This window comes from Salmo salar, chromosome 05 (genome assembly GCF_965601325.2).
Source record: "Salmo salar chromosome 05, fSalSal1, whole genome shotgun sequence".
NCBI classification, from domain to species: Eukaryota; Metazoa; Chordata; class Actinopteri; order Salmoniformes; family Salmonidae; genus Salmo; species Salmo salar.
The window spans coordinates 53442591-53466092 of record NC_138295.1 but is presented as its reverse complement, the minus strand read 5'-3'; the positions used below and the strand labels follow the sequence as shown (position 1 = coordinate 53466092).

General features: G+C 45.1%; 2 protein-coding genes across 3 annotated transcripts; both read right to left on the bottom strand.

Annotated features, from left to right (window-relative positions):
* Nucleotides 1-1690: 1690 nt before the first annotated feature.
* pianp (PILR alpha associated neural protein) lies at nucleotides 1691-8102 on the bottom strand. The gene is made up of 5 exons (XM_014200374.3): nucleotides 7924-8102; nucleotides 7266-7681; nucleotides 6511-6589; nucleotides 4213-4356; nucleotides 1691-3202 (listed from the first exon to the last, which is right to left on the bottom strand). The coding sequence occupies exons 1-5, from the start codon at nucleotides 7932-7934 to the stop codon at nucleotides 3181-3183; spliced, it is 672 nt and encodes a 223-aa protein (XP_014055849.1). The 5' UTR covers nucleotides 7935-8102; the 3' UTR covers nucleotides 1691-3180.
* An 897-nt stretch (nucleotides 8103-8999) lies between these two features.
* Nucleotides 9000-23185, bottom strand: si:ch211-154o6.3 (uncharacterized). Of its 2 annotated transcripts, XM_045718344.2 has the most exons (14): nucleotides 22995-23108; nucleotides 22793-22902; nucleotides 21424-21542; nucleotides 20570-20805; nucleotides 18216-18339; nucleotides 17691-17812; nucleotides 16913-16999; nucleotides 15319-15408; nucleotides 14737-14825; nucleotides 11870-12089; nucleotides 11625-11747; nucleotides 11207-11372; nucleotides 10300-10388; nucleotides 9000-9347 (listed from the first exon to the last, which is right to left on the bottom strand). In XM_045718344.2, exons 2-14 carry the CDS (start codon nucleotides 22886-22888, stop codon nucleotides 9259-9261), a joined length of 1650 nt encoding a protein of 549 aa, XP_045574300.2. In that variant the 5' UTR covers nucleotides 22889-22902; nucleotides 22995-23108; the 3' UTR covers nucleotides 9000-9258. The 2 variants fall into 2 exon arrangements, with proteins under 2 accessions (XP_045574300.2, XP_045574301.2); XM_045718345.2 differs by lacking the exon at nucleotides 22793-22902 and having other exon boundaries at nucleotides 22995-23185.
* Between the last annotated feature and the right edge of the window lie 317 nt (nucleotides 23186-23502).

Here is a 23502-nt window from a genome sequence, read left to right as displayed (position 1 = left end):
ATTTTCTCTGCCACACACATCATACAGACACACACAGGGCATTCATATTTGATATCGGTATATTTTGCCCAAAGCTTGTACTTCACCGTCAAAATTGCCTGTCGGAATTGTCTGCCCCCCAAATCACACGCTCCAAATTTCATTTTTCACGTTCATCCTGTCCTTGTCTCTCGCTCGCTCGCTCTCTTTCTCGCTCCTCAGCCTCCCTCTGTTTTCTCTAAAAACCCTCTCTTCCTATCCTGCATGACGTTAATGGTAGCTATTAACTCCCATGGAACCCACAGAGAGAGAGAAAAGGGGGATGGAGAGACAGGGAAATGATCCTATTCCGTTTTAACCCCATTTCCTCCCTCTTCCCAACTTTGTTTCTCCCCCTTTCTGTCTCTCTCTCGTTCTCCCCCTCTATAAATAGCCGTGTTAATTTCAGTCAGTGTGATTGAGCTTTACTGTTTCACAGTTTGCTCGGTTCCTACCAGATGGGAGCTGTGAATTCTAGCAGCTGTACACCTAGGTGGCAAAGTGGTCTAAGGCACCGCATCTCATTGCAAGAGACGTCACTGCAGTCCCTGGTTCGAATCCAGGCACATCCGGCCGTGATTGATAGTCCCATAGGGCGGCGCACAATTGGCCCAGCGTCGGCCGTCGTAAATAAGAATTTGTTCTTAACTGACTTGCCTAGTTAAATAAAGGTTACGTTAAAAAAAAAGTGTGTTTATGTGGCTGTGAGAGGGATACTTTGTGTGCGTAAAACTTCAGATGTGACTGCATGTGTATACCTAACTGTGTGTCCTTCCTTAAACACACAGACTACGGAGTGCTACAGTGTCTGCTGGTTGGACTCATAATCAGCCAGTAGTTAACTTTGGAGTGGACTTCAGCCAATCAATTACTTTGATTGATCATTAAAATGCCCAGAGGAAATGAAAAAGCAACAGCAGACACTGTCCTCTCTGTCTGGTCTCTCTCACACCGCAGCTTCTAATACTTCCAGTAAATGTAGGATTTTCTTTGGGTATGTCTCAATAGTGTAAAGTGGCTTGCTCTCCTTGCTCTCCTGTATCTTATTACAGATTCGAAAACGCATTCAAGTTTAGGATGATGTAGTGTAGACCTGACAAGCATCACCTGACCTAGGATAAAATAGAGAAGAAGAGAGATTGTCATAATCAGGAAGTATAACTGCACCAGTGCCATATATTTATATTTTAATACATGGCTCTGATATCTAAATACATGGCTCTGATCTGCACTAGAAGCCAAATGGAACTCGCAGTTAATGGATTGAATGACACAATTAGAACACATGGCTCCCATGTGTATTTCCTGGTCTCTTTTATGACAATCTCTTCTTCTCCTCATCCTAAAGTTTAGTACAGATGCTAGGTTGGAGATAAAGGCTAAGACATAATAATTATAATATCCCATATGTCTTTGCATAAATGAGGTAGGATTCTAAACGAAGGGATCAGGGATGCTAGTTAGCAACAGCACCTGTCCCATGAATCCGTTGATTCGTGGAATTATTAGGTTGTCGTAACCTGGGTATCTTCAACCTAGGACGGATGAAGGAAAGGAGGCAACTCAGGCCAGTTGAGATGCATCCATTCTCCTGTAAGGCTGGCCCTCGCACATTGTCAGTTCTATCTTGACCCAAAGCCACTGGCCAGTAAAGTCCAGTCGGATACAGTGCTAAAACACCAGTGTTGAGTTTTTATTGTTTTTCCATCATACAGTGGAACCACACGTCTACAGGAATGCTACTGAGAACCAAGGAACACTGGACTGCAGAACGACACGAGTCACGTATGATGTCACAACGCTATGTGTACTAGTGTAGTGGAAGTCCAGAGGGTCATTTCTCAAAGCTGGTGGAAGAGTTGGACAGGTACATTACCCTAATATCCTACAGTAAACACTAGTGTAAGCTTTGAAGTCAGCAGAATTTCGATAGAAACAACAAAATGACTCATTAATTCTGGACTGAATCATTTATACCCATTATGTTAACCTGCAACCACCATTGATTGTACCACATGTATCGTTTGATTGTACTGATTGCAATATATGCAAACATGTATTGCACATTGTTTGCACCACTATTTTCATATACAACAAGGATAACTTTCCGCAAATTCCCTGGTTTTCCAGAAATCCCAGTTGGGAAATTCCTGTATTTCCTTCCCTCCTAATTCCAGGAATCTTCCAACCGGGATTTCTGGAAAACCTGGGAATTTAGGGAAAATTACAGAATTTCACAACCCTATATAGAGCAGTACTATATAAACACTGCTCATCCCCATGCTCCAGAGACAAAATAACACGCTCACAAAGGCACAACAAAGAGAACTGGCAAAGAAGCGAGAAAATGAAAGGAACAAATGAAGAGAATAATTTGGGGAATAAAAAACACCCAGAAAACACATTGCGAATGTGGAAGCTGCAGTGGGCCTATTTGCATTCCAAGCGGGAGTAAACAGCGATTTTTGGACCATGTCGTGTTAAGCACATTGGCTGCTGGCGACAACATTGCCAACCAGCTTTGTGAAATACCCCCTTCAGTCCTAGGAAACAGGGATTGTTTTAACCCTTCACCAGCTAGCTGAACACCTATATTTCAGTTTCAGATAACACACAAATTTCACTTTCAACTAAGTTTCAACAACCAAGTCCACTATTTCATCATAGTTCAAGGTTCAGCTACACAAGATAGCTGTATGAAATATTCCAAACAGCCTCATACAGCTATGCGGTTTTGGCACCGGCGGGAATAAAACGTTCTATTGATATCTAACACTGTTTGCTTGTGAATTAGTCAAAGCGGATAAAGCGGAGGGAGCTGTACGTGTGTTGCTGCTACAGCCTGGGGCAGTACAGACAACGGAATATAAAACAGAGCGGAAGGTTTGGTCAGTCAACAGTGACAGAGAGCCATAGGAAAGTGGAGAAAAGAGGCGTGGCAGCAGGAAGGAAGGGATGAGATCGGGCTTTTCTCCTTCACGAGGAAGGGATGGAGGGAAAAATAGGTTTTGCCATGGCTGGATACCTGGTTTCCTGATTTTCATTTTCACAGTCAAAGATAAATAGAAGAACGAAGTGGGCCACGGTGGGCACACCCTCTGGCGATGTTGATGTTCTCCGTCGCATCCCGTAGAAATGTGTATCAATTCAAAAACGGCCGCCTTAGAGGTTCACCACGGGGATCCTGACGGAGAGAGAGAGAGAGAGATGATATGGTATGTGCCGAACTAGAGTAAGGGAAATAGAGAAAGAGAGAGAGCGAGATGAGAATATATATGCTGAACTAGAAGGGGAATAGAGAGAGAGAGAGAGAGAGAGAGGGCAGAGGAAAAGGGTTAAGGGACAGGAGAAGGGTAGAACTGGGAAAAGGGTTAAGGGGCAGGAGAAGGGTAGAACTGGGAAAAGGGTTAAGGGGCAGGAGAAGGGTAGAACTGGGAAAAGGGTTAAGGGACAGGAGAAGGGTAGAACTGGGAAAAGGGTTAAGGGACAGGAGAAGGGTAGAACTGGGAAAAGGGTTAAGGGACAGGAGAAGGGTAGAACTGGGAAAAGAGAGGAGAGGGAAAAGAGCCCTTCTAGAATTAGAACATAATACGTTATTAGTATTATATAACACTAGAGTAGGGAGAATTTGGAGTAGGTGAAAGAAAAGTACGAAAACTAGAGTAGGGGGAAGAAAGAGAGAAAAGTAGAACTGGAGCAGGGGTGGGGGGGTAGAAAGGACAAGAAGGAGAGGAGAAACGAGGAGAACTGGAGTAGAGTCCAATTATCCTGATTGAAATTAACTTTAAATCCCCGGCTATAAAAACATCATTTCATGGATTGTGCGCTCACTGCTTCCAGAGCTGTATGACTCATAGGAGAGGAAGTTCTAAAACACACATACATCTCACATCCATAACACTTCAGGTCTGTGTACTCCACAGAGACTAACACTGACGCCTAATTATGCACATATACCATTATGATGCTCATACACCACACAGGGAGAGGGACCACGCACTCCTTGACACATCATCCACTCACTGACAAACAAACACACACATGCATCCACGCATGCAGACATTCGCGGACATAAATTGATTCAGCCACAAAAGCGCACACACACACACACAAATCAATGTACTAACAACTCCACACAAATACACACAAACACTCTCCCTCTCTCTCCAGTGAGCTGGTGAGGCGACTCATTACCTCTCCCTGTCGGTAAAGGAGGGGGTGCCGTGCAGCGTCTGCCGGCTGTCCTCCAGAGCCAGGGAACGAGGCAGGGCGAGAGAGAGGGGGGGGGCCACGCCACGGGAAAGCGGGGGCGGGTGCTGGGAACAGCTGCGGTCGTAACTGGCAGAGAGAGAGAGAGAGAGACGGAGTAAAAGAGAGAGACGGCGAGCGAGACTGAGTGAGAGGAAAAGAGGGAATGACATAGGCATTTAGCAGCGGCGAACACATTACACCGCCTCAGAGAGAGAGTTAATGCACTCATTTGACTCATTAAAGCGCTGTCAGACGAGAGGCAGAAGAGGAGAGAGGTTGCAAGAAAGGGAGGGAGGGAGAGGAAGAGAGTGTGGTGGCCGAGGTTGAAATAGCGGGTAGAGAGAGAGAAAGAAAGAGAGGGTAAAGAGGTGAAGGAAACAGAGGGTGTGAGAGAGGTAAAGAGAAAGGGAAAGGGGGATACCTAGTCAGTTGTACAACTGAATGCACTCAACTGAAATGTGTCTTCCGCATTTAACCCAACCCCTCTGAATCAGAGAGGTGCAGGGGGGCTGCCTTAAATCGACATCCACGTCATTGGAGCCCGGGAAACAGTGGGTTAACTGCCTTGCTCAGGGGCAGAACGACAGACTTTGACCTTGTCAGCTCGGTGATTCGATCCAGCAACCTTTCGGGTTACTGGCCCAACGCTCTAACCACTAGGCTACCTTCCCGAAAGGGGGATGGGGGGGAAATGAAAAGAGAGAAAGGGGGAGCGATGAAACGAGAGTGCGAGAGGAAGGGGATACAGGGCTGATGTGGGGGAAACATTATTCCAATCACGTGTATGAGTTCTGATGTTGTTGGCACAGTGAGTCACAGGTACATCATACACACAGCTCTTTAGAGCACTCACACACAACAAAGCCTTTTTCACAGTCACACACTGTAGATCACAGACATGCAGTTCCAGTCAGGCAAACTATACACACACGCGCACACACACGCGCACACACACACGCACACACACACGCACACACACACACACACACACAAAGATATTCACCAGGATTCACACCAGATGGTGAAACGTTCTCCAACGTCGATTGCTTTTCCATTATCACAATCAAGAGAATTCTATCCAATTCTATACTGTTCTCGCCTCTATTCAATCCCCTACGTTTACCCGTCAAACACCTATTCCATTCCCACTGTAACCTGCCCTCCATTCCTCACCACAATTTACCCAATATGTATATTTACAGTCATACTGAAACAAAAGCCCACACTTACACAAGACAGAGAGCGCGAGAGAGAGATACTGTTGCTCCAATTAAGCACTGCAATAACACTTGTTTCCAGCACACACACTTTCAACCAGCCTACAGTGGAGAGAGAGAGAGAGAGAGAGAGAGAGAGAGAGATAGCGGGAGAGAGAAAGAAAAAAAAGAGAGCGGGAGAGGGATGGGGCTTATCGTGTATCGGCACACAGTGAGCAGAGGGATTATCTGAAGATCTGGAGCTGGCCCGGGCAGCGCTGGGAGTAATAGGAGACTGGGGAAGAAGATAAGAATACGGTGTGACGATCAAGGATCAACCAGAACCCAGTATTACTGAAAGGTGATGAAGCTAAATTAAAGTAAAGGATGAAGAATGGGGATGAGAAAGAGAGAGAGAGAGAGAGAGAGAGAAAGAGGGGGGTTGAAAAGAGAGAGGGGAGACAGGAATGAGGGAGAGAAATGAAGAGTGACAGAAGGTAAGAAAAATAGAGCAGGGGAAGGAGACAAAAAGAGGGCGAGACAGAGAAAGAGACGGGGAGACAAATGCGAGAATAGGAGGAGTGAAAGAGTGAAAGAGCGAGAGAGCAGGTGGGAAGAAGAGACCTCCATTGTCAAACAACTGAAGCGAATAGCACGAGCCCTCCTCTACATTCCAGAGGTCAGAGTTTTCATTTCACGTTGGAGTACGCACAACACGCACCCAGCTGATTTTACAGGTGAATGGTACATCAAACATGATACGAAAAACAAAAGAGAAAACCCACAAACTGTTTAGATGCTACCGGCATGTAGCAACACAGCGTCGTGGCTATCAAGACCCGAAGTGGTTGAAATTGCGCCACCTTAAACCTCTGAAAGCCTTTAAACATTGGGACGGTATTTTCATCCGCTATCTACAGTAGAGCCGAGTTTTACCATTCCCATGTTCAAACAAATAACACTGTTGAAGGTCCCTGATGTACATAAAAACGATGTATCAAAGAAGGGGTAGAGAGAAAAAGAAGGGGGGGGGGGGGATTCTTACCAGAGTTTGGCTGTTATGATGACAGCAGTCAGGATGAGCAGAGAGGAGATGGTCACTGTGACGTAAAACTGAGGGTCCACTGGAGAACACACACACACACACACACGCACACACACCACACACACACACACACACACACACACACACACACACACACACACACACACACACACACACACACACACACACACACGAGAGGAGTTACCTTTCACATGGTTGGGAATCAGCACACTAGAAGGAACAATCAAATCAGCACACTAGGAGAAAACCAGGGTCATGTGCATTAGAGCATGCAACGGAAAACGCTTTGAAATGTTTTGCAAACGAAAACAAAAATGTGCGTTTCTTATTGGACAAGTCCAGGTAGACCCTCCCTGTTTCAGTCATTTCTCTTCCGTTTGGTGCCTTATGAATATAACCCAGGTCAACTGCAATGACGTAAGAAAAAAACACAGCTCTGCTTTTCGAGAACTCCCATACTGTCAGTAAAGAAACTCAAAGGAGAATGAGCCAATGAAGTCGTCCATTCCATCGCTTGGTGTGTGTTTTTGTGAGTTCAGAAAACTCTATTAAGCATTCTCCACCACCAAGACGCAGCCATCCATCCACACAAAGCCAGCCCAGTGGGAATTGAAGTTACTCCCTTGATGCCCTCAGAGCTCTTCTGATGTCTTTGTTCCAAAACACTCTGTTCTCATGCCCACCAACACAAATCCTTTCTTTCTTTAATCTTTACTGATTTCTATGGTGCCCACCTTCCTCAGGCTCTCTCTCCTCTGCCTCACTTCCTCCATCCTCCACTCCCTCTGCGTCCGGGGCCTCCAGCAGATCCAGGGGCTCCTGGGGCAAAACGCTGCCTGGTGCACTCTGATGATGCAGCCAGGCCTCAGCGGTTGTCGTGGGGACTTCATGGCCATGGTGGTACAGGTCCGCTTCCTGGCTGGACAGGAAGTGATGCGTCTCGTCCTCCAGGGCTAGTGTGGGGCCCCAGTCCACGGACCAAATAGGGGTGGGTGTGACCTGTCCTGTGACGGACAGCTGGGCTGAGAAGGCCTCCACCTGCCCCTCACCCTCGTCGTCACGGTTACAGGTTGAGGGTCGCGTCACTGCGGCAACCAGGAGGAAGAAAAGGCAGCGGTGGGCGGTCAGTCGTTTGACAGGAGAGATGGAGCTGAGAGAGAGAGAGAGAAGAAAGGAAGGAAGGAAGGAGAAAAGAAGAGAGACGGAGATAGAAATAAAGAGAAGCAGAAAGAGGTGGGAGAGAAAAGGAGGGAGACAGAAAGAGAAATAGAGCACGATTAACACTACAAATGCATTGTCCACTGTCTAACTGGACTCCTCATGCAACATGCATACAACCAGAGGGTCTGACTCTGTGTCTGTCTAAACAGCCACTCACTCTCTCCATCTTACCATCTCTCCATCGCTTCGTTCTGTTCACTGAGCCCCAACTCCTCCGATCATCTCTCTCTCTGGGAGGAAAGAAGAAAAGAGAGGAAGAGCGAAAGAGAGAGAGGGAGGGTTCACTTCTCTTCTGACGGACTGATATTGAAAATGTAAACAGACACTCATAGACGGCAGTATAGGAAAACACACACCTCTCTCTCTCTCACACACACACACACACACACACACACACACACACACACACACACACACACACACACACACACACACACACACACACACACACACACACACACACACACACACACACCTGGCTGTCCAAAATGAGCTCTTAATTTTGCCACATGCTTATACAGTTCGCACATCAGACTTGCAAGCACACACCTGTGCACAAAACATTCATCATACGCATTCATGGGGCCAATATCCCATATGGTGCTACTTTCAAATCCAGAAAGATTGACTTCATATCTACTACCGCTGTCACTCAGTCAAACAGACAGGAACACACGCTCTATCTCGCTCTCACACACACCCACCAGCAGACAACTCACTGTCACACAAGCACGCACACCACATTCACTTAGACAGATATCAGTTAACATGCCTACCTCTGGCTGAAGAGAGAGGGAATGAGGGAGACAGTGAGAAAGGGGAAGATATAGAGAGCGAGTAGGAAAATGCATTGGTTGCCTTAGCGACAGAGACATGTAGAGTCAGAGAGAGAGAGAGAGCGAGGAGGAGGACGGAGGGAGAATGTAGGAAAGATTGAAATGCTAATTATGCTTTTAACCCATTCAATTAAAAGGACAGCAAAAAAAATGAAATGTATTTGAGGAAGGAAATAATGAAGATACAGAAAATGACATTAATATTCTCATTTTGTGGCAGAGGAAAAAAGTATTCTGTTCTGTTTAGAAAAAACTGAGACGAGACAGAGAGGTGGAGGAAAATCAATATACATTCATTTACACTAGGACAGGTTGAGTGGGGTGATGAACAAAATAACTAGTGATTATAATAAACGAGGTGCCACCACAGGGATACCCCATATGAAGGAGAAATATTTGGAGGCAGGAAAGTCACAGTATGACAGCTTTATTGCATACGTGAAACAACAACATTTACATAGAAAAGGATCTGTCTCTCGCTCGCACTCACTCCCTCTCCGTATGCTCTCTTTCCACCTCCGCCACTCTCTCAATCTGTCACACTTCACCCCCCCCCCCCCCCCCCTCTATCCTTCTCCTCTGTCCCCCTCACTCCCTTCCTCTCGTCTTCATTGCTCTTCATGCTGTGTGGCGCAGCGTCTTGGGCTTGGTGGTGGCGTGAAACTGGCTCTCACTGGAGAACACAGCGAAGCCACGTCGTTGAGCCCGACTCTGGTGCATCTTGGGATGTGTAGTCCTCTTCTTTGTCATCGTCGTAATCTACAGTAACGTGGGGAGTCATAGTTAAACGCGTAACATCCTTTTCCAGTTCATGCTCTTTTAAAAAGTTGACATGTTCAATCTTCAGGGCTCGATTCAATCCGTAGCGCTGAAGAGCTTCGCTGTAGGTCATTTCCGATTGAGCCGACGTATGCAGCGTTTGCCGTGAATGCATCGCTTTTACATTTCTAGCCCTCTGTAGCGCAGGTCTTCAGCGCTACGGATTGAATCGAGCCCATATCTTTATCAAAGCGATCAGTCTTGAAGTTACTTAGCTATAATCTTACAGCTACTTTTTTTGGATGTGATTTATATAGATTTTGTCTAGAGCTGAAGCTAAAGGAGACACTTTGAACCAATGGCTTCTTGCAGTAGAAACCCTTTGAGACGTGTTGCTTTGAGTTTTTCTGATCTATGTATATTACTTGTGTGTGTTTCAGCCCGCTGTCACCCCGCTCCTCACCATCACCCCCCTCCTCACCATCACCGTCCTCCTCACCATCAACCCCCTCCTCACCATCACCCCCCTCCTCACCATCACCCCCCTCCTTACCATCACCCCCCTCCTTACCATCACCCCCCTCCTTACCATCACCCCCCTCCTCACCATCAACCCCCACCATCACCCCCCTCCTCACCATCACCCCCCTCCTCACCATCACCCCCCTCCTTACCATCACCCCCCTCCTCACCATCAACCCCCACCATCACCGTCCTCCTCACCATCACCGTCCTCCTCACCATCACCCCCCTCCTCACCATCACCCCCCTCCTCACCATCACCCCCCTCCTTACCATCACCCCCCTCCTTACCATCACCCCCCTCCTCACCATCAACCCCCACCATCACCCCCCTCCTCACCATCACCGTCCTCCTCACCATCACCGTCCTCCTCACCATCACCGTCCTCCTCACCATCACACCCCTCCTCACCATCACCCCACTCCTCACCATCACTGTCCTCCTCGTCCTCGGAATCTCCCTCTGATTCCATCAGGGAGGCGTCCAATCGGTTGTCTCGCTTCGTTGTGACATCCCCCCTGTGACAACATCACCATTAGAAACTGGGTGGTTCGAGCCCTGAATGCTGATTGGCTGACAGCCGTGGTATATCAGTGTACCACAGGTATTAAAAAACATTTATTTTTACTGTTCTATTTACGTTGGTAACCAGTTTATAATAGCAATAAGGCACGTCTGGGGTTTGTGGTATATGGCCAATATACCACGACTAAGGGCTGTATCCAGGCACTCCGCATTGTGTCGTGCTTAAGCACAGCCCTTAGCCGTGGTATATTGGCCTTATACCACACCCCCTCGTGCCTTATTGCTCAATTAGGCACCGACAGTCCATATTATTCTTGTCATACTGTGGCCTGGGGTTGTCTAGTGATTAGCCCCACCCCCTCAGCACAAATATGAAATGTAATTTATTTGATAATTAAAAGGTGTCATGCTGCTCTAGCCAGAAGGCTTATTTCCACTGTGGTACTCATATGTCAGTAGCCTACAAGCATGGGATCAAATCCCAGTTCCATCACTACTTCGGAAGAATCTCTCTTCTCTCTTCCCCGTTATTCTACACTGTCCTATATGTTAAACAAACAAACAAAAAAAACACACAGAAAAAGGGAGACCCCTCTCTTTTATAAAAACGACAAATAAATATTATTCAACTGACATTGGTTTAGTGTAAAGTACATGAAGAAGTGAGGTGAGGGGCACATGAGTAACAGTGAACTTTTTGTCAGGTGCACCCATAAAGAACTTCTGAGTTCTATTAAACTGCAAATCATTAAAACATCAGATCAGTATTCATTGACCTAGAGGAGTACTGACAGAAAGGTGTTGAGCCCACCTCTGCTTCCCGGAGCTGGGGAGCTGCTCCCACACCGTAAGGGCACGACCCCCGGTGACCCAGCGGTGACCCCCACTGCCCGTGAGCCACGCCGCAAAGCAAAGGATTCTCGGAGCATCCGCCCAGGTCAGCGAGGCCAGGTACCTGCACTGAGGTAGAGAGAACACTGGGAGAGATGGAAGGAGAAAAGGAGATAGAGAGAGAGAGAGAGAGAGAGAGAGAGAGAGAGAGAGAGAGAGAGAGAGAGAGAGAGAGAGAGAGAGAGAGAGAGAGAAAGAAGGAGAAAAGTAGACAGAAAAAGTTGATGAAAACCAAAATAGATTTAGGGAACAATGCATTCTATGAACAGTGTGGCTCTATAGGTTGGCAACTGTACCATAATATTCAGGGAACAAATAGGTGTGTTAGCTTTACTCACCGTTCAAGGTGCTTTCCCCATTCGCCAAATCGTAGCATGAGCCAATGAGGAGTCCCCCTGTCTGATGTACACAATCTGTTACTCCAGCGATGCTGCTGTGATTGGTTAGCCTGGACACGGTGCCTGTGGTGATTACAGAGGAACGGTAAACATCAGATAGTACACAGATCTGTAAGGTCTAGCACTGTGCCATATTAAGCTGGCTCTTCTATATAGTGCACGCATGCACACACACCGCTTCTCACCTGTCCTCCAGTTGAGAATCCGGAGGTTGGCTCTGCCGTAGGCAATGAAGAGCCTGTCACCACGGGGACTGAGGGTCAGACGACCTTCCTGACTCCCGCAGCCCGTTACCGTTGCGTCCCAATGATGTAACAGCTGCAGGGGGTCACGGTTGGTGCAGAGCCCCTCCCACACAGACACCCCACCCTCTGCTGAGCTGCTGAACACCAGGGGACCCTGGGACTGTGGAGGATAGATAGGGGGCAGTTGTCATTGGAGACTGAATGCAGCGGCTGAATACAATGCATGGATATGGTGTGTGTGTGAGTGTGCGTGTGCATGTGTGTGTCTGTGCGTGTATGCCTGCTTGCGTGCGTGGTTTCACATGGTTTCGCATAAAAACGTGATTTTCTTGTGTTTTATTTATATTTCCACACTATGATGTTGGCACAATACTGTGAAATTACCAAAATTATGATAATGCCCTTTTAGTGTAAGAGCTTTTTGAAAAGGCTGCCGAAAATGTCAGCCTGTTTTGGTGGGATGGCGTTTTGGCATGCCTGGTATCAAATTAGTTAATAGACCAATAAGAAAGAGACAGTTCCAAACCTCTCTACCAATAACAGCTAGTTTTCAGTTTTCCCCTCCCCACTCAGACCACTCCCAGACAGAATTGGCTCTTTGCTAATTGAAAACAATCACAGTAAGGTACTTAATTGTTACCAAGAAATTATTTGATATTGAGATAAACCAGCTACATTGGACATTTAAACTATGTATTAAAACAGCTTACGCCCCCAAGGAACCTTACAAAGTATTTTAGCCAAACACATATACAGTGCCTTGCAAAAGTATTCATTCCCCTTGGCGGTTTTCCTATTTTGTTGCGTTACAACCTGTAATTTAAATTAATTTGGATTTCATGTAATGGACATACACAAAATAGTCCAAATTGGTGAAGTGAAATGAAAAAAATAACTTGTTTAAAAAAAAAAAAAGGAAAAGTGGTGCATGCATATGTATTCACCCCCTTTGCTATGAAGTCCCTGAATAAGATCTGGTGCAACCAATTACCTTCAGAAGTCACATAATTAGTTAAATAAAGTCCACCTGTGTGCAATCAAAGTGTCACATGATCTCAGTATATATACACCTGTTCTGAAAGGCCCCAGAGTCTGTAACACCACCAAACAACCGGCACCATGAAGACCAAGGAGCTCTCCAAACAGGTCAGGGTAAAGTTGTGGAGAAGTACAGATCAGGGTTGGGTTATAAAAAAAATATCCAAAACTTTGAACATCCCACGGAGCACCATTAAATCCATTATTAAACAATGGAAAGAATACGGCACCACAACAAACCTGCCAAGAGAGGGCCACCCACCAAAACTCACGGACCAGGCAAGGAGGGCATTAATCAGATAGGCAACAAAGAGACCAAAGATAACCCTGAAGGAGCTGCAAAGCTCCACAGTGGAGATTGGAGTATCTGTCCATAGGACCACTTTAAGCCATACACTCCACAGAGCTGGGCTTTACGGAAGAGTGGCCAGAAAAAAGCCATTGCTTAAAGACAAAAATAAGCAAACGCGTTTGGTGTTCGCCAAAAGGCATGTGGGAGACTCCCAAAACATATGGAAGAAGGTACTCTGGTCAGATGAGACTAAAATTGAGCTTTTTGGCCATCAAGGAAAACGCCATGTCTGGCGCAAACCCTACACCTCATCACCCCCCGAGACCACCATCCCCACAGTGAAGCATGGTGGTGGCAGCATCATGCTGTGGGGATGTTTTTCATCGGCAGGGACTGGAAAACCGGTCAGAATTGAAGGAATAATGGATGGTGCTAAATACTGGGAAATTCTTGAGGGAAATCTGTTTCAGTCTTCCAGAGATTTGAGACTGGGATGGAGGTTCACCTTCCAGCAGGACAATGACCCTAAGCATACTGCTAAAGCAACACTCGAGTGGTTTAAGGGGAAACATTTAAATGTCTTGGAATAGCCGAGTCAAAGCCCAGACCTCAATCCAATTGAGAATCTGTGGTATGACTTAAAGATTGCTGTACACCAGCAGAACCCATCCAACTTGAAGGAGCTGGAGCTGGAGCAGTTTTGCCTTGAAGAATGGGCAAAAATTCCAGTGGCTAGATGTGCCAAGCTTATAGAGACATACCCCAAGAGACTTCCAGCTGTAATTGCTGCAAAAGGTGGCTCTACAAAGTAAGGACTTTGTGAATAGTGAATAGTTATGTACGCTCAAGTTTTCTGTTCTTTTTTGTCTTATTTCTTGTTTGTTTCATGTTGTGTAAATCAAATGATACAAACCCCCAAAATATCAATTTTAATTCCAGGTTGTAAGGCAACAAAATAGGAAAAATGCCAAGGGGGGTTGAATACTTTCGCAAGCCACTGTAGTCCATTTCTGATCCTCTATCCTCGCAAATATACTGTATTTATATTTGAAAGTAATGAGGAAAAGAGCACTGAATACTCTTTTGAACCTCTTTGGAATCAATATATCTTAATTTATTTTAAATAATTTATTTCCACACTGCCTGAAAGTGTGTAGCATATAAGGAGAACAAGATATTTGGTCCTTCAGGCTGCCATTTTTGTTTCTGCCTCAGCCAATTTGTTTGGCGTGACAACAACTAGTTGGCTAAAGCACACACAGATCTGGCAACGGTGCGGAAATATTCGCTTTAATTTCAGCAAGGCCTTGATGAAAACACAAGTTTATGTTCATTAGGGCAGAAAACTAAAATTAGTATTTGTTATTGGACCAGTTTCAGTCCATTTTCTTCCGTTTGAACACAACCATAGTTACAGAAGCACTATAGCTTAAAAGCCTAGAATGTGACACTATTGGCTCTTGATTATGGCAGCCACCTGTAGGGAGGTCACAGCCTCCTCATGGGCGTTGATTGATTGACAGTTGTCCATGGTTTGCCAGCTCCAGGCCTGGACTTTACCCCCATCTGCAGACAGAGAGAGGGAGGGGGTAAAGAGTGAGTGAGGGAGAGAGCGAGATGGAGTGTGAGAGATGGAGGGAGGGTGAGAGTATGGGAAAAGAGAGAGGAGAGGGATGGTAAAGAGCAAGCGGGAGAGAGAGACAGGGAGAGGAAGAGAGGTTAAGTAGGCCTGACAGTTGCTGGCAGACATTACTGATGTCTTGCATAAATACCTGTGAGCCTGAGTCTCCTCACTTGTCTGCCTCTGTCAGTCTAACTGCACTTACTGTCAGCTGTAGGGTTAGACAACCCTGGTCCTGGAGTGCCGCAGGCACATCCGTGTTTTTTATTTAACCGACATGAAAGACCAGATGTGTTGGAACAAAATCCTTCAGTACCTGCGGCACCCCAGGAACAGGGTTGCCTACGCCTGGCCCACTGAGTCTCTCATAAACAGTCACAGACACACGAACATATAAGTACCCCCCACCACCACCACAGAAACTGCATCCACGCAAACCTGATCCAGTGATGATGTAGCCATTGCCTTCAGGCACAAAGCAGAGAGCAGTCACCGAGTTAAAGGTGTAGATGGACTTTACACACTGGCCTGGATGGAGAGAGGGGAAGACTGATTTAATTGTCCACAACACCCAGATGGAATTACGTAGGCACACACACAGAGACGCACACAGGGCACTCACCCAGACAAAGCTGTAGGGCTCAGACTGTATGTACAGTGAGGCAAAAAAGTATTTGATCCCCTGCTGATTTTGTACGTTTGCCCACTGACAAAGAAATGATCAGTCTATAATTTTAATGGTAGGTTTATTTGAACAGTGAGAGACAGAATAACAACAAAAAAATCCTGAAAAACGCATGTCAAAAATGTTATAAATTGATTTGCATTTTAATGAGGGTAATAAGTATTTGACCCCTCTGCAAAACATGACTTAGTACTTGGTGGCAAAACCCTTGTTGGCAATCACAGAGGTCAGACGTTTCTTGTAGTTGGCCACCAGGTTTGCACACATCTCAGGAGGGATTTTGTCCCACTCCTCTTTCCAGATCTTCTCCAAGTCATTAAGGTTTCGAGGCTGACGTTTGGCAACTCGAACCTTCAGCTCCCTCCACATATTTTCTATGGGTTGAAGGTCTGGAGACTGGCTAGGCCACTCCAGGACCTTAATGTGCTTCTTCTTGAGCCACTCCTTTGTTGCCTTGACCGTGTGTTTTGGGTCATTGTCATGCTGGAATACCCATCCACGACCCATTTTCAATGCCCTGGCTGAGGGAAGGAGGTTCTCACCCAAGATTTGATGGTACATGGCCCCGTCCATCGTCCCTTTGATGCGGTGAAGTTGTCCCTTTAGCAGAAAAACACCCCCAAAGCATAATGTTTCCACCTCCATGTTTGACGGTGGGGATGGTGTTCTTGGGGTCATAGGCAGCATTCCTCCTCCTCCAAACACGGCGAGTTGAGTTGATGCCAAAGAGCTCCATTTTGGTCTCATCTGACCACAACACTTTCACCCAGTTGTCCTCTGAATCATTTAGATGTTCATTGGCAAACTTCAGACGGGCATGTATAAGTGCTTTCTTGAGCAGGGGGACCTTGCGGGCGCTGCAGGATTTCAGTCCTTCAAGGCGTAGTGTGTTACCAATTGTTTTCTTGGTGACTATGGTCCCAGCTGCCTTGAGATCATTGACAAGATCCTCCCGTGTCGTTCTGGGCTGATTCCTCACCGTTCTCATGCTCATTGCGAGTTTGGAATCTGATTGATTGCTTCTGTGGACAGGTGTCTTTTATACAGGTAACAAACTGAGATTAGGAGCACTCCCTTCAAGAGTGTGCTCCTAATCTCAGCTCGTTACCTGTATAAAATACACCTCGGAGCCAGAAATCTTTCTGATTGAGAGGGGGTCAAATACTTATTTCCCTCATTAAAATGCAAATCAATTTATAACATTTTTGACATACTGTCTCTCACTGTTCAAATAAACCTACCATTAAAATTATAGACTGATCATTTCTTTGTCAGTGGGCAAACGTACAAAATCTGCAGGGGATCAAATACTTTTTTTCCCTCACTGTATGTATGTAGTGAACTCACCAGTGCTTAAAGCCCAGATCCTCACACAACAGTCTGCTGAACCACTCAGGATAAACCTCTCCTTGTCTCCCAGAGACAGTTCCCAGGCTAGAGAGAGAGAAAGAGAGAGAGATTGACAGTAGGGAGGAGGGGGGGGGGGGAAGGAGGGGAAGAGACAAGGGGGCGTTGAACGGAAGAAAGAGATGGAGAGAATATGTGGGGGAGGGAATAATAATCATTTTATTTGTTGTCATTGTACAGTTCATAGTCAGTATGCATATAATTAACATCCATGTTGTTATTGATTTAATATGATACGTTCCCGAGTTAAAGTCTTGGTAATGTAAGCCTGACTTAAGCCAAAGTAGCTCTTGGAATCAGAGAAAAAACCTGGAGAGAGTGAGATAGAGATGGGGAGCGTGGGTGGAGCGACAGAAAGGGCAGAGAAGTTCAAGTAGTGGCACGATCCCTCCTTCAGTCAGAATGAGAGTAACTCAGAGTGTCTACTGCTGCTAGTTCTCTCTGTGGATTTGACCTGATGAACTAAAACTATAATTACACTGCCTGAAATATAAGTGTGTGTGTGTGTGTATACACGTTTTACTATACTTGTGAGTACCAGAAGTCCTCACACGAATAGTAAACCGGTCCTCACTTGTATACAGGCTATTTTTGGCTTAGGGGTTAGGTTTAGGGTTAGAATTAGAGTTAGGGTTAGGAGTTAGGGTTAGTATAGTAAGACATAGGGGTGTGTGTGTGTGTGTATGTGTGTGTATATATATATATGTCCATTCCCTACCGAGTCTCCTACAGTATTCAGGCAGAGGGGCAGACAGACAGGTGACTCCACCAGTGTGACCTCCCAGATTCCGCTGCTCGGTTGCCGTAGGAACGTGCCACACCTTTACTGTTGTGTCTCGACTGAGAGAGAGAAATAGAGAGAGAGAGATGGAGAGAACAACGGAGAGAGATAAAATGAGTGTGAGACAGAGAGAGACAGAGAGAGACAGAGGGAGACAGAGAGAGACAGAGAGACAGAGAGAGACAGAGAGAGACAGAGAGAGACAGAGAGAGACAGAGAGACAGAGAGACAGAGGGAGTCAGAGAGAGACAGAGAGAGACAGAGAGAGACAGAGAGTGAGAGCAGACAAGGTTCAAGTAGTTCAATAACACTCTGTTCAGGCGAGAATGGCTCAGAGTGTATGGGGGGGGGGGGGAATTAGCATGTCAAGAGTTAGAGAGAGGAGGAGGGAGAAAGAAAGAAATTAATTGAATTATTCACAGTTATGCGATCTATTATTAAATCGGAGAATGACTCACTTACCTGCCGGAGATCACCAGGTTGTCAACAGCAACCACACAGGTGACGATGTCACTGTGACCCTCCAGCGACCTCAAGCGAAACTTGGCTTTATCCCATGATGCTTTGAGAGATGTAAACTCGGCATCTGAAAAAAGGGGACCCATCAGAATCATCATGAACCCAGAACCCAAGTCTTGCGTGAACTTTTTTACAAAGGGACAGATTCAGACTTGTACGCCTTTCTTATGCACTTCTCAGTAGCTGGTATTCAGATGTGTGTGCGTAACGGGCTTTGCAGGCGTGGTTCCCTCGCGTGCGCTGAATACATTTAAATCAACCGCGGAAAACCCTTCCACTTGATGGCCGACAGATTACCCCTGGAGTTTTCATTCAAAAGGGGTTTCAGTACATTTATATAAAGCCATCCCTTTAAATTTGGTGTACCTTTAATTAGAATTTAGTTTGACAGACTCACTAGAATATATTGAGAGAACTGTTCAGAAAATTAGGGATCAATGAAAGCAAGCTATGTAAGTACACAAATATTTATCTCCTTCGACTTAAAAATACTCTTGATCTTTTTAGGGTTAGGAAAGCATTTCTGAATAATAAAAAAAACAGGTTTGGAGAGCATTTACGCAAAAAATATATTGGTGAATCAAAAATACAGTGGTTTGATTCATCCTGAAAGTTGCCATATTCAATTAATCAATCCATGAAATATTGAAAGGTGAGAAAAGTCTACGATAGGGGTTGAAAAGTAGTCCTATAAATCGACCCTAATAATCCTCACTAATCATGGAACTGTGACGAGAACAGTCCAGTCGTTGTGAACCGTGCGCCAGTCTCCAAGCTTAAACTGCTACATGTACTGTATTTATGGTCTGCAGTCCATAATGATTCCAATAGGCTACATGTCGCAGATGACTGCACAACTTGTAATACGTTAGCCCAATATGATCCACTATTGCTTGCGATCCCTCAGGAACAACCACACGAACGTGACAGAGGAAAGAAAGGTCAACTAACTGTGTAATGGAATGATGCAAAATGTAAGGAAACAAACACTAAAGTGACCGTTATAAATATGTGTGGGTATAACTGACGGTGGCTAATATTTAACACGATACAAATTGTAAAACATACAGGGGAAAAAAAGTAGATCTAATTAAAACACTCTAGAAACCATAAATCAACTCTCTAGGTTTGGCGCTATACTCTCATTTGCGCATGGCTACAGAAGCCTACAGCTTGGGTCTTCAAATGTTATTCCAGCAAAGTTACGAGGCCTTCATTTTATAAACGTCACTGTGGGAAAGTTGATACGTCCATATTCTTTAGTTTGCTGCCACATGACTGGTTTCACATTTGTCTCCAGTGATCATAAGTTAAAATAGATCTGAAACAACTGTCTATTAATATTTACAATCCCCTTATCTAAGCGGCTTACTTCACCTGGATCTTATCAATAGCTCTTATCAATTTGTAAATTACAGTGCATGGAGAACGGTGATATTTCCCCCCCTAAAAGATTTAGATGCACTATTGTAAAGTGGTTGTTCCACTGGATATCATAAGGTGAATACACCAATTTGTAAGTCGCTCTGGATAAGAGCGTCTGCTAAATGACTTAAATGTAAAATGTAAATGTACATCGCGCATAAAGGGGGTGGCGTTATGAGGGAATGAAATAAAAATAGACACTGATCTAGGATCCGTTTCTGCCTTTAAGATCATAAAGAATAAGACAGGGAGGGACCTGGGCAAGTATCCACAAAGCGTCTCAGAGTAGGTGCTGATCTAGAATCTGTCTATACGATCTTATTCAGTATGACCTTAAAAACTAAACTAATACTAGATCAGCGCACCTATTCTGAGACACTTGGTGAATGCAGGCCCTGGCCTCCGGCCTGGTCAGGGACGTTGGGAGAGACTATAATAGCCATGGTTGACTCAACACTTCTCTAACCTTAGTTGATCAATAACTACTGTACACGTATTTGTCAGCTCTTGAGCATGCAACTAATTCTGTTTCTAGGAAACAAACAGTACAGACAGATCAGGCTTGTGTTCATTAGGCACGAAGCAGAAGAGAACAGTCTGAAACAGGTAGGTACGATCTGAACTCATCAAATGGTTGTTTTGGTTTGTCGTTCTGAAGCGTTTTGCTAGTGTGCCCACAGTGGACCCTAATGAACACAACCCAGGAGGGAAGGACAGATCGAAACGTTAACTATTTGTAATATAATTTCTGGGAGCCTACCAAGCTGATTTCTTATTTTCTTTCCTTCAATCACAATACATTTGTGAGATACCAATGAGTTTGTGAATGTGTCTACATAATCTAACAAACCCTAGTTTAAAGATAACCCCACCTTCCTGGTTCTCCTTGGGGCTTGTGTCGGTCACAGCTAGACAGGGCTCTGACTGCTCTCCCCCTGCTCCTGTCTCTCTCCGTCCTCCCGTCTCCTCCTTTCTTCCTGTCTCTCCCCTTGTTACCGTCTCCTTCTGACTGCCTGTCTTCTTCTGTCGGCCTGTCGGCTCTGCTTCTCCCTTGGGGATCTTGGTAGCAGAGGGGCTGTGTGATGGAAGAGCCTCAGAGGTGGCTTCACTGTGCCCGAGCAACAACAAAAAACAACAAAAAAAGAAAACACACCAAATACCAAGAGTGAATTGACAGTGCGGTCACATTCAGGGAAACATCATGTGCACAGATATACAGAACAGCGCATAGGCTAAGCCATAGACACACAAGCAAGTTTACAAATAATGACAATCCTTTATTACATTTCTATAGCACTTCATTACAAGTATAATCTCAAAGTGCATAAATATACAGTTGTCGCCATGGCATGGAAAACAAATTGACGTTGTCGTTGTATCTTTGATTAACGGATGATCACTATCATTTTCATTATCATGTCTTTATACTACTTCGTGATAATGACATTTCCCCTGGTATTCCCTTGATATTCCAAAGCCCTGGGAGAGTGTGCCCAGTCGTAACTCTGTGGAAGGAATCCCTAAGTGATGGCTACATGGCGTACTATCCCCTCTACTACTCCAATACATTAGGATGCCTTGAAAGAATGACTGACTGACTTTGACCTATGTCGGATAGACTCAAGCCAGATCAAAGCATCAAAGTGAATGTTACAGCTCGTGAACAGGGATGTTAATCTCCCCTATCTCCCTCTAGCTCTCCCTCCCGCTCTCTCTCTTTCCTTACACTTGTCTTTTCATCTTCTCATGTTTTCCTCCTCCCACAATCCCCGGAGTTTGCTGGGGGCCAGAAAGCTGCAGCAGAAGTTCAGCCAATCTGGTGCGGAGCTCCGCCTTCCTGGAGATCTGAAGATAGAGGGGGGTTGGGCTTAGATTTGTTTGAGCCCATAATTTAGGTTAATAACAACATGCATGACCGTAGAAGTCTCCCTGGGTACGTCTCAATAGTCCAACGTCGCCCTTCTTCATCTGGACTGATCTGAGAAGAGATGGACTGATAAAAGACAGTGAGTAGACATCCATCCATTACAGAACTATGTTTCCAGATCAGAGCAGATGAAGGAAAGGAGACAAAATGACCACTGTAGACTATTGATATGTGCCCCCCCCCAACGATTCGTATAAACCCTGAATGACTGACAGGGGGTGCTGTATTGAAGCCACCGCGCAGCAATCTTGGCACTCCTCAATTGTAAAAAATATTTTGGAAGCTACATAAATGTATTTATTAATGTTTACATTCGTTTTTGACACAATTATTCTATTACAGGCACCTTAATGTATACTTTCAAATGATATAATGTGAGCTAAACATAATTATTTTAAAATAAAGATCTACAAAGTTTTTTTTTTTGCGAGTACTAATGTTACTGTCCCCACTACAACAAAATTACTTAAATACTTGTAATTTTGTCCTAGAAACATTTAATTGAAATACTGTAGAATTCCAATCATTCCTATGGAGGGCTCCTGCTAGGGAGTGCCAATATGGCCGACCGGTGGCTTCAAATCCTCTCATAGCATCAGCAATCCAAGGTTTATAAACGCAACCCCCTCCCTACCCTTTACATGGTGATTCAGATTGCCAAAACCCCAATGACACTAAATCAAGAATATAAAGGCATGATACATCTCGCCACAAGAAAAGGGTGTCATGTCATGCTTACATTTGATATATTCAATTAGTGCCAGTGTAGATGAGGTTGATCTTAAACTCTGCCAAAACCCAATGAGAACGCAAGTTATTTACCACTGTATTTCTAAAGATGATGATCGAGCGAGCCTATTCTCTATCTCACATGGGTGAAGTTATTTAATGATCAGCTGTTCAGTCTTGGTGTGCTCCAGCTAGGTTGGCCTCAATTGAACTCACTCACGACCGAGAGTGTAATAATGTAAAATGTAACCTGCAAGATTGTATTGGAGGATTAAGGTGCTACATCAAGATCTCTCTTGGGAGCGAGTACAGTCATATCCGGGAGTATTAGTACCAAGGGAAATCTATTCAGGATTGTGGAATTAAGAACCGGTGCGCTCATGACACGACTGATATTAAAACTATGGCTGAAGATTAGAAGTGAAGTCGTGTTCTGTACCTTAACTCTTTCTTCTGGAGTGAGAGATTGAGATATTTTCATCTCCAGATTCTCAATCTGTCTCAGTTTCTTCTGGAGCTTTCTCACCTCCCCCATCTGAAACCCTTACTCTACAAGCACCAACAACTGTTCGAGATTATTATGTCTACAATGTTTCACTAGGCTTGTGGGTCATGCAACATTCATGTTTAAGTGTTTCTACCGTGTTTCACTAGTTTGTTGTCCTTTCTCTGTCCAGTCAATTGTTCCCATAGACGTGTCTCATCGCTGATGACAACAATGGTGGATAGCCTGTGTGGGCGTGTTTGAGGGGATACATTTGAGCAAGGATCTGCGCAAATTCGCTAATCTTCACCACATAACGAGCAGTTGTTTTTCCCCCAAGAGACGATCTATGTAGATCAGTGATTCTGCGCAGTCTGACTGCAACGTAGTAGATCTCAAACAAGCACAGGCGCTTTATTAACTTATTCTCTGGTCTTCCGGACGGTTACAGCCATTGCTCTAGTTTACAGTGACACTCGGTGGAATGGAGAGGAACTTAATTTATAAAATCCAAATACCAAGGCAGCGTTTCATTTTATTAAATGTGCTCCCTCATTTCTACCCTCGTTCACTCCCTTCCCTCCAGTGACTGATTTGATAAGATGGAATTTCTGTGCCAATATGTGCCTTTTGTTATAGCCTAACAATGTTTGGTGTTATAACTG